This window comes from Psammomys obesus, unplaced genomic scaffold (genome assembly GCF_907164565.1).
Source record: "Psammomys obesus unplaced genomic scaffold, mPsaObe1.curated_primary_1811, whole genome shotgun sequence".
NCBI classification, from domain to species: Eukaryota; Metazoa; Chordata; class Mammalia; order Rodentia; family Muridae; genus Psammomys; species Psammomys obesus.
Genome location: NW_026596034.1, coordinates 26,969,836 through 26,983,707, shown reverse-complemented (window position 1 = coordinate 26,983,707; position 13,872 = coordinate 26,969,836). Strand labels below are relative to the sequence as shown.

Here is a 13,872-nt window from a genome sequence, read left to right as displayed (position 1 = left end):
CTTGCTCAACCTGTCTTACCATTTCTCCTCCATCTTCCACATATGCTTTCATTTTCAGCAGTATGAACACTTTAACAGTATTTTTTAACCTGATGTTTCACTTGTATGTATTTTGGAGATTTCAACAGATCCTGTACATATGTACATACACACACACCTATGTCACTCTGGAAAGTAGCTATTACCCTAATGTGGGGCCACCTGGCCCATATTTAACCAGTGTTAAGTATTGAGGATTGACAGCATGTTCCAATGTCCACAGTGCCATGTTGACCACCTCAGTCCCTGTCAGAACTGTTCTTACATTGCTGGGGTTAGAATTCTTAGGTCAGAATGGGATTTTTTTTTTTTTTTTTTTTTTTTTTTTTTTTTGAGACAAGGTTTCTCTAGCCTTGGCTGTCCTGCACTTGCTTTGTAAACCAGGCTGGCCTTGAATTCACAGAAATCAGCCTGCCTTTGCCTCCCTGAGTGCTGGGATTAGAGGTGTACACCACAACCCCCCTGCCAGAGTGGAACATTTAAAGTTTTAATTCACCACCAACTCCTTAGAATCCTTTTGTTTTTGTCTTTTTGAGATAGGGTTTCACTGTGTAGCTCTAGATGTCCTGAAACTATGGAGATCAGCCCTACTCTGCCTCCTAAATACTAAGATTAAAGGTGTGTGCCACCTTGCCTGGTTTATATTATCAATCTTTAAAACTTTGCCAGTCTACAATCTGGAGAGATGGCTCAACAGTTAAGGTCATTTGCTGCCTTCGTATACAGCACCCACATATAGTCAGCTGGTTCACAATTTCCTGTTACATCCAGTTCAGGAGGGATCTCTTTGGGCACCTGGCAGTATTGTGCACCCTACCCCCAGAAAGATAATTGCCTTTAATGCCAGCGCTCTGTATTCAAGACACTCTTTAGTTCCAGGACAGCCACAGCTACATAGACACCCTGTCTTGAAACAAAACCAAGACCATCCTTACTGTAGAGTCGGTTTGTGGGTAATATATTTTTATGTTCATGTAGATCTTCAGATGCCTGGTGTGCTGTGCTCACCTGTGATCCTATCCAGGTAGTATTTTCTGAGCCCAGAATTTAGGGTATTAGTAACAGCAAGGCCCCTTTTCAAAGAAAAAAAAAAAAAAAAAACATTTAGAGAAGCCTCTTGGATGTGAATTTTTTGGTCCCATAGAAGGGAGTACATGACAGACGTACAGGTAAATGGGCCGGCATTCCAGCCCTTGAATGAGGGTGAAAATGATGAGAGCAGGTGTGAGATTAACACTCATGGTCTCCCGTGGAAGGGTAATGCAGGAGACAGCATGGTTTGTATGTATGTGGGTGTACAGGCGTGTGAGCACTGAGGGGGTGTTCCAGAAAAGGAGAAGGCACAAAGCAAGATGATAACACCTGGACTGACACTGAAAATGAAAAACATAACCATATTCCTTAAAAAGGCAGATAGGGCTGGAGAGATGGCTCGGCGGCTGACAGCACTTTCTGCTCTTCCAGAGGACCTGGGTGTGATTCCATGTGTGAGCCCACATGGCAACTCAAAACTCTACTTCCTGGGCATCTGACATATATCCAGGCAAAACACCAATGCACATAAAATAAGTCATTTTAAAAAAAGGCAGCTGAATGGTGGTGGGTCACCCCCACATTTAAGAGGTCAGAGGCAGCTGATCTCCAGGCTTAAGGCCAGTTTGCTTGGTCTACAGTGTGAGTTCCAGGACAGCCAGGGCTCCACAGAGAAACCTTATCTTGAAAAGCGACAAAACCATGCTATTAAATGTAGAGGTTTTAAAATTTAATTCTGAGAGCCATTTGACACCTGTTTTAGTGAGATTTAAGGAATGGACCCAATATTTTCCCCCAGTTTCCTGGTTACTCTATGAAGTGTAAGCATTTACCCTTAATGATAGGCAAAGCTGAGGAAGGTATTATCTGCCCCAGCAGCTCTTCCAGAGAACTGTCCCTTTGCATAGTACCTTGGTGTACTGGCAGCAAGATGTGGGCCTCCTGTAGTATGGTTGAAGTCAGAAAGATGTAAAGACAGAACTCCAAAGAGAACTCACCCTAGAGCCATGGGAAAAGGAAAGCTTTATGGGTGCTGAGATGACTCAACATGAGCCCTTTGTTTATAAAACCCCAGGTTTATAAAGGGTCATTTCAGATGAACCAGGAATTCTTCCAAGTCATTACTCTTTTGGAGGAATCTGAAAAGGGGAAAATGAATTTGATTTTTGCTCACTTTTTTTTTTTTTTTTTCTTTGAGAGTGATACTTATTTTCATGTCTCAACCTCCCAACTGCTGGGATTATAGCCATATGCCACCACGCCTGGCACAATGAATTGATTTTTAAAACAACACTCCAGAGCCTTTGGGGAACTTCTGAGAGCAGAGCCCATGGACTATGCTCCTCAAGGGTAAGAGGGTTATCAGAGATGCTTTGTTCTCCCAAACATCCTTGCCTCCTCAGATACCCCTCCAATGGTATAGTTCAGAACAGATGAGTGACTCTATGGGGTTTGTTATTTTTAATTCAGAAAAAGAAAGGGAAGGAAAATATTTGAATGTTTAAATAACTATAGAACAGAAGATTTGGATTCTGGGACCTACCTCTTCTAGAATGGGGATTAATGGTTTAAACAAAACAAAGGGAAGAAGCGGGGAGAAATAAATTATTCTCAATACTGTTTGGCGTAATTACTTTGTTTTTCAACTTCTCATCACAGCAGCTTCTTGGAGCAGAGACGAGACAGGCAAGAGCAGAGCAACTGGTGCCCTGGCTGCAGTTTCCCTGGAGTCCTCCTCAGTGTGACCCCCTTTTCCCCACCCCCGCTTTTGGGACTGGGAAGGAACAGACTCGAGCAAAGTTCTCCATGTATTAATCTTTAGGGGTACTTGCTGCCTCATCCCAACCCTCTAAAACTCTCCCTGTGGGTAACTGTCCCCCAACTTGGTAATGTCAACTCATTAAGAATGGGAAGTATTTATGTGGACACTGCAGGGAAGAAGGGAGTGCTTTCTGTGGCCTGAGACATTCAACGAAGCCCTTTCTCCCAGTGAACCTCAACCTCTGACCTGGGTCAAGTCATGCAAGCAGCTTCCGGCTCTAACCCCCGATTCTTGACTCACCAGCCCTTCAGGAGCTGGAAAGCGGGTTAGAACAGGCGAGTAAGCAGGGTAAAGATGCGGACAGGAGGAGGCATGCATGGCAGCCACCAATCCGCTCCTCCCCAGCAAAGCTCTGAGCCATCTTGCAAGGCCTGCAAAGAATTGTCAAGCAATCTTGGTTGGGCAGCCATCCCTGGCAGTTTCAGGGTAACTAAAGTATGAGTCCAAAGCAAATCCTACCCCCAAGCAAGAGGCTGCCTGCTCCTCTTTGGGGTGACAAAGAAAAAGTTACATGCACAGGCTGCTGGGCTTTCCTTTCCAACCAGCTGAACAGTGCGCTGCTCTCGCCTCAGAGCTAAAGACATGGCAGCGTGGTGTGAGTGCCGGAGCAGCAGCGTCCCAGTGGTCTCATTTTGTCTCTAAAGCACAAGTTAGCTGGAGAGGAGGCCCAGGGCCCAAGGACAGACGCTGAGAAGGTGGTGGTGGGGACAGAAGTGAGGGCACACGTGAAAGAAGCACCTTGCATGTGACCCGGTGGAGCTTCCTACCCCTTCCTGACACTAGCGAGGCCCTGGGGAGGGGGTCCACCCAACTGGGGGTGAATACAATCCCCGACTGCCCGGTGAGCCATGGGATGCCCTGGAGAGGTCTCGCCGCGATCACATTTCTTTGGTGGGCTTCACTCACCCATCCGGGCCTGAACTGGAAACGAGCAGTCCAAGGCGCTCCTGCCCAGCCCCAGAGCGGCCTCTCAGAAGGCGGTAAAGAAACTCTTATCCAAAGCAGGGTGGGGGGAGGGGTTTGAAGCCCGCCGCATCCCAAGGCCATGATTGGTGGAGACGGCGGGGCCGAAAGTTCCTTGAGTCGCATGATTGGCTAAGAAAGAGAAGCCCCGCCCAACTGCAGCACTGATTGGTTGCTGGGGACAGCGCAGTCTGGTGGGCGGCAGCTGGCGCGTGCCCGTCCCAGGTGCAACTGGTCCTGATGGCGCCCAGGGCCGCTCAGTTCCCTCGGTAGACCTCGATTTTGCTGGCCTTGGCCAGCATGTCAATGATGTGGGCTTCGAAATCGGCATCGTGCACTCCTGTCTTCCGGAACTCGCCCGCATACCGGTTGTTCTCCCAGTAGTGATGCCAGTTGCCTCTGCTGTCGGCCCCGAACCCATACACGTTCACCTGCAAGGAAGGTGGCAAGAGGGTCACTGGGAGTCGGGGACCCTAGTGGGGGACACCCAGGTCTGGCTTAAGGACACTGACTCAGAGGGGACTGCTGTCTCTTTTATTTCTCATTTGTCTTTTCCTTTTCTACAGCGGGGTCATATGTGGGGTCATATGTGGCCCAGGTTGGCCTCAAAATGGCCCCCCCATCTCAGCCTCTCCAAGTGCCACCCATGACTCAGCTATAAATTCGCCTTTTTGCTGTTGTTGTTGGTTTTGTTTGTTTTTAATGTGCACTATAGACAGTTGTGAGCCAGTACATAGGTACTGGGAATTGAACCCAGGTCCTTTGGAAAAGCAGCCATCTCTCCAGCCCAAAATTTACTTTTTTAATGAAGTAATTTTCGTAGTAAAGTTTAAACAGTAATAACAATTGGGAAATGTAAATATATTGTTTATAGGACAGATATGAAAAAACCTTATCCACAAGATTTCTGTCTAAAAAAAATCTACTTCCCCTAGGACCACTGCTAAGATAGGGAAAGGCCTGTTTCCTCTGTTCATGGGTTCTGCTACTTCCCCTCTAGTCTAGTGATACTGCCTACCTCATCACACACATGGAGCGCAAAGAAGAGCACCAGCATTCCTGTGGAAGGGTACCGTCCGTGATGCTCTGTCCACCTGTCATGGATGTACTTGAAGAAGGCTGGGTTGTAGATCTGGACCTGCAAGGAGAGTAAGGGCACATGAAGAGTTTGGAGGCCTAGAGATCTGGGCCAGGCTCTGAACAGCTTCTAGCACTTTCTCAGGAGATCGACTCATAGGTTTTTCTAGGTTCTTGTGGCCAGCGCTGGGGTCAGGTGTTCCAGCAGAGGTAGATTTTGATGGTCTTGGAAGGGCACCATGCCACTCCCGAGCTACAGGACTAGGTAGACCTTAAATAAACCAGCATAATTTCCATGATGGTCGGGGTCAAAAGAACAGGGGGAAGGGAACTGACCTTTTCTTTATCCACACGAAGGAAAGACTTCACTGGAGCATAGGTGCTGCAAGAAGACAGAAAAATTTTCTAGACTGATGTTTCTCTTTTCTCTTTATCGAGACAGGGTTTCTCTATGTAACCTTGGCTGTCCTGGGCTTGCTTTGTAGACCAGGCAGGCCTCAAACTCACAGAGATCTGCCTGCCTCTGCCTCCCTGAGTGCTGGGATTACAGGCGTGTGCCTCCGCACCCAGCTAACCTATTTTCATTGCATGCTCGTCACTGCAAGACCTTGATCAGAAACCTTCAGTGGCTTTCTGGATACAATTGTTGTATTTTAGTTAGGCCTAAGTACCTCCAGGTTCAACCTTTCTTCCTTCCCCAAGATGCCTGCTGGGGGAACTCTACATTTGGATAGCTGAACATCTAACACTCATCGTGTGTGCTAGCTAGTTTTTATGTCAGCTTGACCCAAGTTTGACATAAGCATGACACAGTCTAAGGGGCAGAAACCTCAACTGAGAAAAGTTTCCAGAAGATCCGGCGGTAGGCAAGCTTGTAGGGCATTTTCTTAGTGATTAATGGAGGAGGGCGCCGCCCACTGTGGGTGGAGCCACCCCTGGGCTGGCAGTCCCGGGTTCCATAAGAAAGGAGGCTGAGGGCTGGAGAGATGGCTCAGAGGTTAAGAGTGCTGGCTGTTCTTCCTAAAGGTCCTGAGTTCAATTCCCAGAGACTGCATGGTGGCTCACAACCATGTAAAATAAGATCTGGTGCCCTCTTCTGGATTGTAGGCATACATGCAGGAGAATACTATAAATAAATAAATCTTAAAAAAAAAAAAAAGCAGGCTGAGCAAGCCAAAAGGAGCAAGGCAGTATTAAACCAAAAGGAGCAAGGCAGTATTAAACCCTTCAGCCATCTCATTATCTTAAAAAAAAAAAAAAAAAAAAATTAGTTTTATTTTTTTGTATTTTATGTGCATTAGTGCTTTGTATGTATGTCTGTGTGAGGGTGTCAGATCTTGGAGTTACAGATAGTTGTGAGCTGCCATGTGGGTGCTGGGAATTGAACCTGGGTCCTCTGGAAGAGAAGTAAGTCAGTGCTCTTAACTGCTGAGCCATCTCTCCAGCCCCTTTAGTTATATTTTTAATGTGTATGTCTACACATACATATGTACACTAGTGGTTTAGCATTTGCCTAATATATTCAAGGTCCTGGGCTTGATCCCCAGCACCACAAATAAAGTAATATAAATTGTCATATGACTAAATTTTAAAAAAAAGGTGGTGACAACAGCCAATAAGTGAAAACAATCTATATAGCCATATTGATGAGAAAAAAGAGCCCCACAATCCAGAGCTGCCTTCTGGAGAGAACGGGTCCAAGGCTTTTTGCCACTAATGTACTGAGTAGCACCAAGGAGGAAGAGACAAAGCAGAGCTGTACCTTCAGCTTACCCATTTGAGCCCTCCCCTCCTCACTAACTCAATCAGAGGAGATTCTGAATTCAGAAGAGCCCTTCCCCAGAGCCCTTCCTGTCACCCATACTCCACCCAGCCAGCAAAGAGGCTCACAATCGGATCTGTCCTGTGGAGAGGGCGCTGGCGATCCACATTAGGTCCAGGGCCTTGAAGGGTACCAATACGAAGCTGACATTGGCAGGCAGGTTCTTGGCACTCTCGGGGTACATGAAATGGTGGGTGGTTCGGCTGCCAACATCCTTCTCAAAGCCCACAGTCGGTGCCTGATTCATCCTGAAGAACAGAAGAGGGTGATACGAGACGGGAACGACTGTGGAAAGTGGTACACGTGTTTTAATCTGGCACTCGCCAAAAATGAAAACGGAAGCTGGACATGATGGCTCATCGTTCTAGCACTCAAGAAGCTGAGGCAGGAGGATTGCCACACAATTGAGGCTATCCTGCGCTGCAGAGTGACACCTGTCTCAAGAAAAATAATTCTTTTAAATGATGAACAGTTTGACTCAGCAATGGTTGCTTAAGATAAGACTATTCCATTAATCAAAGAACTGGTCAGTACAATTTGTATATTCATCAACTCAACACCAGAATGGAGCAAATTTTACATGCTGGTAACAAACCCAACAATATTCAGTGAAACATCCAAGGGGTGGAAAGTACCCTGATTCCTTTGTTGTTTTTTGTTTGAGACAGGATCTCACATAGACCAGACTGGCCTTAAATTTGCTAAGTACCTAAAGCTGGCCTTGAACTCCTGACCTCCTGCTTCCACCTCCCAAGTGCTGGGATTACAGATGTGGACCCCTATGTAAAGGCAAGCCTCCCATGTTGGTAAACACCTTACATCACAGGTGAAATAGGTCTGAGCCTGAGCCTGCTGGTCTCGCTCTCTGCTGTTACGAAGGCGTTTCTGTCGTCCAAAGACGGAGCACCTTGGAGCACCACAGTAGGGCAACCATGAGCTCTGCTCCGTCACTATGGCACAGGGACCCAGGACGGAGAAACGGTCTCATGTGCCTCCCTAGCTTTCACGCCAGCTCTATGAAACCAGCACAAATGTCCCATCAGAGTGGCTGGCACCATCATCTGGGCTGGTGTAGACTTCCTGTGCCACAGGGCACCTCTGCTGTTTTCCTCCTGCTCCTCTCCCAGTAGCATAAGTGTCAGAGGAGGTAAGGGAAAGATCTCAGTTGCCTGTGGATGGAAAAGGGAAGAAGGACACCAAAGAATTCGGCTGGTGACACTGGGCTGAAAGACCTAAGAAACAAACTTCATCTTTTGTCGCTGTTGCTTTTGTTTTGTTTTTTTGAGACTAGGTTTCTGTGGGTAGCTCTGGCTGTCCTGGAACTAAATTTGTAGACCAGGCTAGCCTCAAACTCAGAGATCCACCTGCCTCTGCCACCTAAGCACTGGGTTTAAAGACAAGCGACACCACCACCCTGCTGCAAACTTCACTGTACCAGAGACTGATAGACCAAGCCCTGAAGAGCAAAGGGCTGTGACCATCCAGTTTTACGGGAAAATGTATGAAAGGAGGACTATTTGAGAAGAGGAAGCAGACAACCTAGAGGAAAGAGGGACATGAGAAGGCAATGGTAGGTGACTGTGATCAAAATGAATGATATACACATACAAAAATACGTGAAGCCCATTATGAAAGGCTAGGGTTGCCCCAGGCTGGCTTCTACTGGCCTACTGCTTGCTTTCTCCACTGTACAGCAGCCAGAGTCTACTGCCAGGCAAGAAGTCTCTCACCAGGCCTGGCGGTGGGATAGTCTGCTTCCCACTCCTGTGCTTCCTTCCCCTTTCACCCCCTCTAGACCCCAGACAGCAAGTGCCTGGAATAAAGGTCCACAATGAAGTCCAAGACGATGTTTCACAGCCTCCACAGGAATGAGAGGAAACGTGTCATTCTTCTGGAGGCTCTGGCTCATTCTAGATAAGCCAGGTCCTGAAACGGAGCCAGAGGGTGACACAGATCTCTGGGACACAGAGCCAGGCATCCCAGAAACCTATCGGTTCCTAGCTGCCTCCAGCAGCCAAAGCAATGCTGGGCAGGGTGAACTACATTTCCCTTGGGGCACAGTGTTTGGCTCACTCATGTTTGCATCATGCCTTCTATCACCAGACCATGCTAGGAGCTGAATGTATCTCCCCACTAGAAGAGGCAAGAAATGCTCAATTGCAGTTGGGGTTATCAGCTAAGTGACCAAAGAATTTACGGGAGCAGAAAAGCTGGAGGCAAGAGGACAGAGAGGAAGGTACAGCTATATTTCACTGCTCTCCCTGATTCTGGGATAGAAGACTTCCCTTCTCATTCCAAATCAAGAGAGGTCTGCAGGCAGCTGCCACTACTGCCATCTTGGCTCTTTATAGAGACCACATACAGATAACTATCATTTGGGTCACCCCGTCTACAAAGCAATTCCAGGGCCCACTCCAAACACTGTATCTTGATCCTGCCTCACGGGAAGGAGAAGCTGCGGCAGTGCCTGCAGCTAGGACTCCCAGCTGTAAGAAGCAGCCACGGCTTTTGCTGCAGGCTTTGACCTCTTGGGCTTCCCAATCATCACCAAGGAACCAACGACAGAGCTGGCCAGAGGAGCAGGTACTCGGGTATCTGAGAGTTTCCTTGGGCCTTCCGAGTTCCCCAGGGTTGAAGAGAAGCAATGGAAGCCTCACCCCCTAATCTCAATAGTTTTCACCAACTCCTAGCTTCCTTCCCTTTAAAGTGCCAGCAACTGGAAGATGAGGATAATCCAGGTGGCTCTGGAGTTCTAGGTGTAAGTCAGTATTCTGTTTCTCCATCCATCACTATCTCTCATCATGAGGAAGAGCTTGCAAAAAATGTAGAAAGCCTCAGAGACATAGTGCTGTGTTGGTGTTGCTATGGAGACAGCAACAGTTCCTAAGACAAAGGCCTTCTGCCTCCCGGGAAATCTAGTCTTTCTGCAATGCTCACCTCAGGAGATGTTGAGTAAAAGACCTGGCGTTTTCAGTATTTTATTTACTTATTCATTTATGTGTGTGTGTGTGTGTGTGTGTGTGTGTGTGTGTGTGTGTGTACACTTCAGTGTGCAGTCACCTGTGGAGATGTGGAGATGAAGCTAGAAATTGACAGTGGGAGTCTTCCTCTCTTTCTTTTCATTTTATTTATTTGTGTGTCCTTGTTTGTGTGTTGGTAGCCACATGCCAAGGTACACTGGTACACGCATGGAGGTCAGAGGACAGAGTCTGGGTGGCAGTCCTCACCTTTTTACTGAGGCAGGGTCTCCTTGCCAACTGTGCCGGCGAGGGTAATGAGTGTTCAAGCTTCTGGAGAATGTCCTGTCTCTGCCTCTCTGGACCTACAGGGGAGCACTGGAACTGAAGAAGCCAGTGCTGCAGCATCTGGCTTTTTTATGGGCTCTGAGAATCCAAACTCAGGTTGTCGGGGTGGCTCAGCAGCACCTTATCTACTGAGCCATCCTCCCATGCCCCACCCTCATTTTTTAAGACAGTTGTTTTTGTTTGTTTGTTTTTTTTCTTTTTTTCCCTGAACCTAGAGCTCACCATTTTTGGCTGGACTGGCTGACCAGCAAGCCTCCAGGATCTACCAGTCTCCATTCCAGCTTTACTGGGGTACAGGTGCTGGCTTTTACGAGGTATAAATGCACTAGAGCCTGGTTCTCAGGCTTGCACAGCAAGCACGTTAATAATCTGAACCATCTCCCTAAACCTCATTACTGATCTCTAAGACAGGGAGGGCCTTGTGTATCCCAGGTTGGCTTTGAACTCAGTAAGTAACGGAAGATGAACTTGAACTCCTACCTCTGCACAGGTATGCGTCACTATGCTGGGGATCAAACTCAGAGCATTGTACATCCTAGGCAAGCACCAACTGTACAATATCTCCAGCATGAGGTTTTGTGTTCTTTTTTTTCTGAGACAGGGTATCACTATGTAGCCATGGCTGATTTCAAACCCAGAGATTCACCCATATCTGTCTTGGGTGTTGGGATTAACGGTGTGGGCTACTGTGCCTGGCTTTGAGATGTTTTTTTTTGTTGTTGTTGTTTTTTAAGCCAGCAACTTACTATGGCAGCCCAGGCTGGTCCTGAACTTAAGATCTTTCAGCCTTAGCTTCCAGAGAGCTAAGATAAAAATGCATGAATGTGTGACTATGCCCACCTCACCCTCTTTTAAAGAGAGGTTGATTTAGTGTACTTCGAGGACAGCAGAGTGGGCAGTAACAGGAACACCTCCTGCCACCTCCTGTCGCCAGGTGGTGGCGACACTCTCCTTTAATCCCAGCACTTGGGCAGCAGATGCAGGTGATCTCTGGACTCAAGGCCAGCCTGGTCTACAGAGTTCCAGGACAGCCAGAGAGCCAGGGCTACACAGAGAAACTCTGTCTCTAACAACATAATAAACATATGTGTGAATGTGTGTGTATATACAGGTATGTATATGTAACAACTATGTCCCATGCCCAAGAAGGTCAGAAGGGAGTATTAGACCCCCTGGAACTGCAGTCAGATGACTCTCAGCTGCAATGTAGGTGTTGGGAACCAGACTCCGGTCCTCTGCAAGTGCTCTTAACCACTGAGCAACATTTCCAGCTCCCAAGATTTATATTTTGAACACTTCCTTCACACTCAAACTCGAAAAACTGGGGCAAGACCAAGACTATCAACTGAAGCCTCTGGGTGCTCCATTCCTTGGCACACTGGGCAACTGGTAATTGTACCCTAGCAGAAAAGACCAAAGAGGACTGGCAAGATGGTTCAGTGGGTAAAAGAGCCTGCCTCCAAGCCCGAAAATCGGAGTCTAATTTGTGGCACCCATGTGGTGAAGGGACTTGTACCAGCTGTCCCAATGTCCCAAAACTAAAGTTAAAAACAAAACAAAACCAAAAACCAAAGAGACAAGCAAGTGTCACGGATTGTCTTCCCGTCCCCGTGCCTGGTTCCGTGAGAGCTCACCTCATGATAAAGTTGTGGCTGTCCACTTCCTGCCCATAGCCAGAGCCCCGGAGGTTGCCTGAGTTCCCCACCACAGCACAGCGCCGGCACTGTTGGGGGTCCCGGAAGCGGTAGGGGTTCTCACCCGGCACGATCTGGAACAGCTTCTCCAGCACCTCGTTGGTGTTGTGCGACTTGAATTGGGGTTGCAGCATCTGGGCAGGGGAGATGGCTGTGAGGACGGAGAGACTCTCACCCCTTCAAACCTCCCCTCCAGTCAGGGCCACACAGACCTCCTTGCCCAGGGCTGTCTGGGAGCCCCTCCCCAAGCATGGAGGAACTCCTCTCTCCATAGTAGCAAAGTCTTAATTCCCAGTCACTGTCACTATTGAGAGCCCAGTGCCCAGTGCTCTGCCAGTTGTGGGCTCCTCCAATGAGCCAGAGAGGCTGGGGGGGAGGGGGTATCAAAGTGCCATTTGAGGCACTTTGGAGGGTCCTTCAGGGATATTTCCAATCTGTCCCCAGGGGGCCACCTGGGGACTCCTCTATAGCCATGATGACCTTCTGCGGATCAGAGGGAGGTACAGGAGTTCTTTCAAAGCCAGATGGCTGGAATAAAACTGTTCCCTCTGCCTCTTATCAAGGGCTAGAATTCAAACTGCTAATGATCAACAAATACTCCATGCAGCTGAGGTTATGCTTGACCTCTGAACCCTTCTGTTTCCCCCTCCTAAGTATTGTGTTTTGCCAGAGACAGGGTTTTCAGTGTGTAGTCCAGTCCAGGCTGGTTTTGAGTTTGCCATGTAACACTGGCTGGCCCTGAACACTCAGTGTTCATCTTGCCTCAGCCTCCTGAGAGCTGGGATTGTAGATATATACCACCATAGCCTGCCAAGTTCAGTGCTCAGTGGGGCCAGGCAGATGACACACAGGAGCAAAGGCAGTGGGGCGCACAGCAAACAAAAGACCACACGCCTACAATCAATCAATAAAGGCAATCCATGAGTCACTGAGATGTCTCAGGAGGTGAAGGCGTTTGCTGCCATGTCTGATGACCGCCGCCACACACGTGATATGACACACACACACAGAGGAGAGACAGAGAGAGAATAAGTTTAAAAATTTTTTTCAAAGAATTTTCATCCCAACACTTGGGAGGCAAAGGCAGGCAGATCTCTGAGTTTGAGTCTGGCCTGGTCTATAGATTGAGTTCCAGGATAGCCAGGGCTACACAGAGAAACCCTGTCTGAAAAAACAAAATAAAATAAAATAAGTTGTTTTTTTTTTTTTTTTTTTCAAAGAAAAACCAGCCAACTGTTGCCACACAGGAAAATTTCCAGGAGAAACTAAAAATATAGATTTCATGTGAAACCTTCTGAATTTTAAATGTTGGTAGTATAAGTATTTTTAAAAACAGCAGGCTGGACTTCTTCCACAATACAGGGCCACCAACTGGTAATATTGAAACTGACACTTCAAAATGTCATAGACTCATCCGGGTGGTGGTGGCACACGCCTTTAATCCCAGCACTTGGGAGGCAGAGGCAGGAGGATCTCTGCGAGTTTAAGGCCACCCTCATCTATAGAGAAAGTTCCAGGACAGCCACAACTACACAAAGACAGCCAGGATTACACAAAGAAACCCAGTCTCGGGGGGGGGGGGGGGGGGGGGGGAAGAGAACAAAAAATGCCACCGACTCTCAGGAGGCTGAGCCCAAGGATCCCAGGTCTGAGGCAGCCTGAAATACATGACGAAAGCCTAACTCAAAGAAATACAGCAATGCCAGGTATGGCGGCACACACCCCTACTCTCCGAGCACGGGAGGTAAAGACAGGCAGATCTCTGTGAATTCAAAGTTGGTCTGGTCTACACCGTGCGCTCCAGGCCAGTCAGGGCTTTATAAGACCCTGTCTCAAAACAAAACAAAAAGCCAAGTGGAATGGTGTGCACAATCCCAACACTCAAGATTCTGAGGAAAGAGAATCACCACAAACACAAAGGCAGCCTGATCCACATAGCACGATCCAGGCCGCACTGTGATTGTTTCAAAAAAAGAAACAAAGCAAAACACTGGGCAGTGGTGGTGCCTTTAATACCAGCACTTGAGAGGCAGAGGCAGGCAATCTTTGAGTTTGAGGCCAGCCTGGTCTACAGAGAAGAAAGAAAGAAGGAGGGAAGGAGGGAGGGAGGGAGGGAGG

General features: G+C 47.9%; 1 protein-coding gene across 2 annotated transcripts in view; it reads right to left on the bottom strand.

Annotated features, from left to right (window-relative positions):
* Positions 1-183: 183 nt before the first annotated feature.
* Positions 184-13,872, bottom strand: part of St3gal2 (ST3 beta-galactoside alpha-2,3-sialyltransferase 2) — a 50,234-nt gene continuing 36,545 nt past the window's right edge. For both annotated transcript variants that reach the window (XM_055621093.1, XM_055621094.1), the window contains exons 3-7: positions 11,695-11,888; positions 6,824-7,003; positions 5,270-5,315; positions 4,875-4,994; positions 184-4,287 (exon numbers count right to left, since the gene is read on the bottom strand). In XM_055621093.1, the coding sequence (XP_055477068.1) occupies positions 4,114-4,287; positions 4,875-4,994; positions 5,270-5,315; positions 6,824-7,003; positions 11,695-11,888 (714 nt within the window). In that variant the 3' untranslated portion in view covers positions 184-4,113. The remainder of the gene's footprint in view (positions 4,288-4,874; positions 4,995-5,269; positions 5,316-6,823; positions 7,004-11,694; positions 11,889-13,872) is intronic.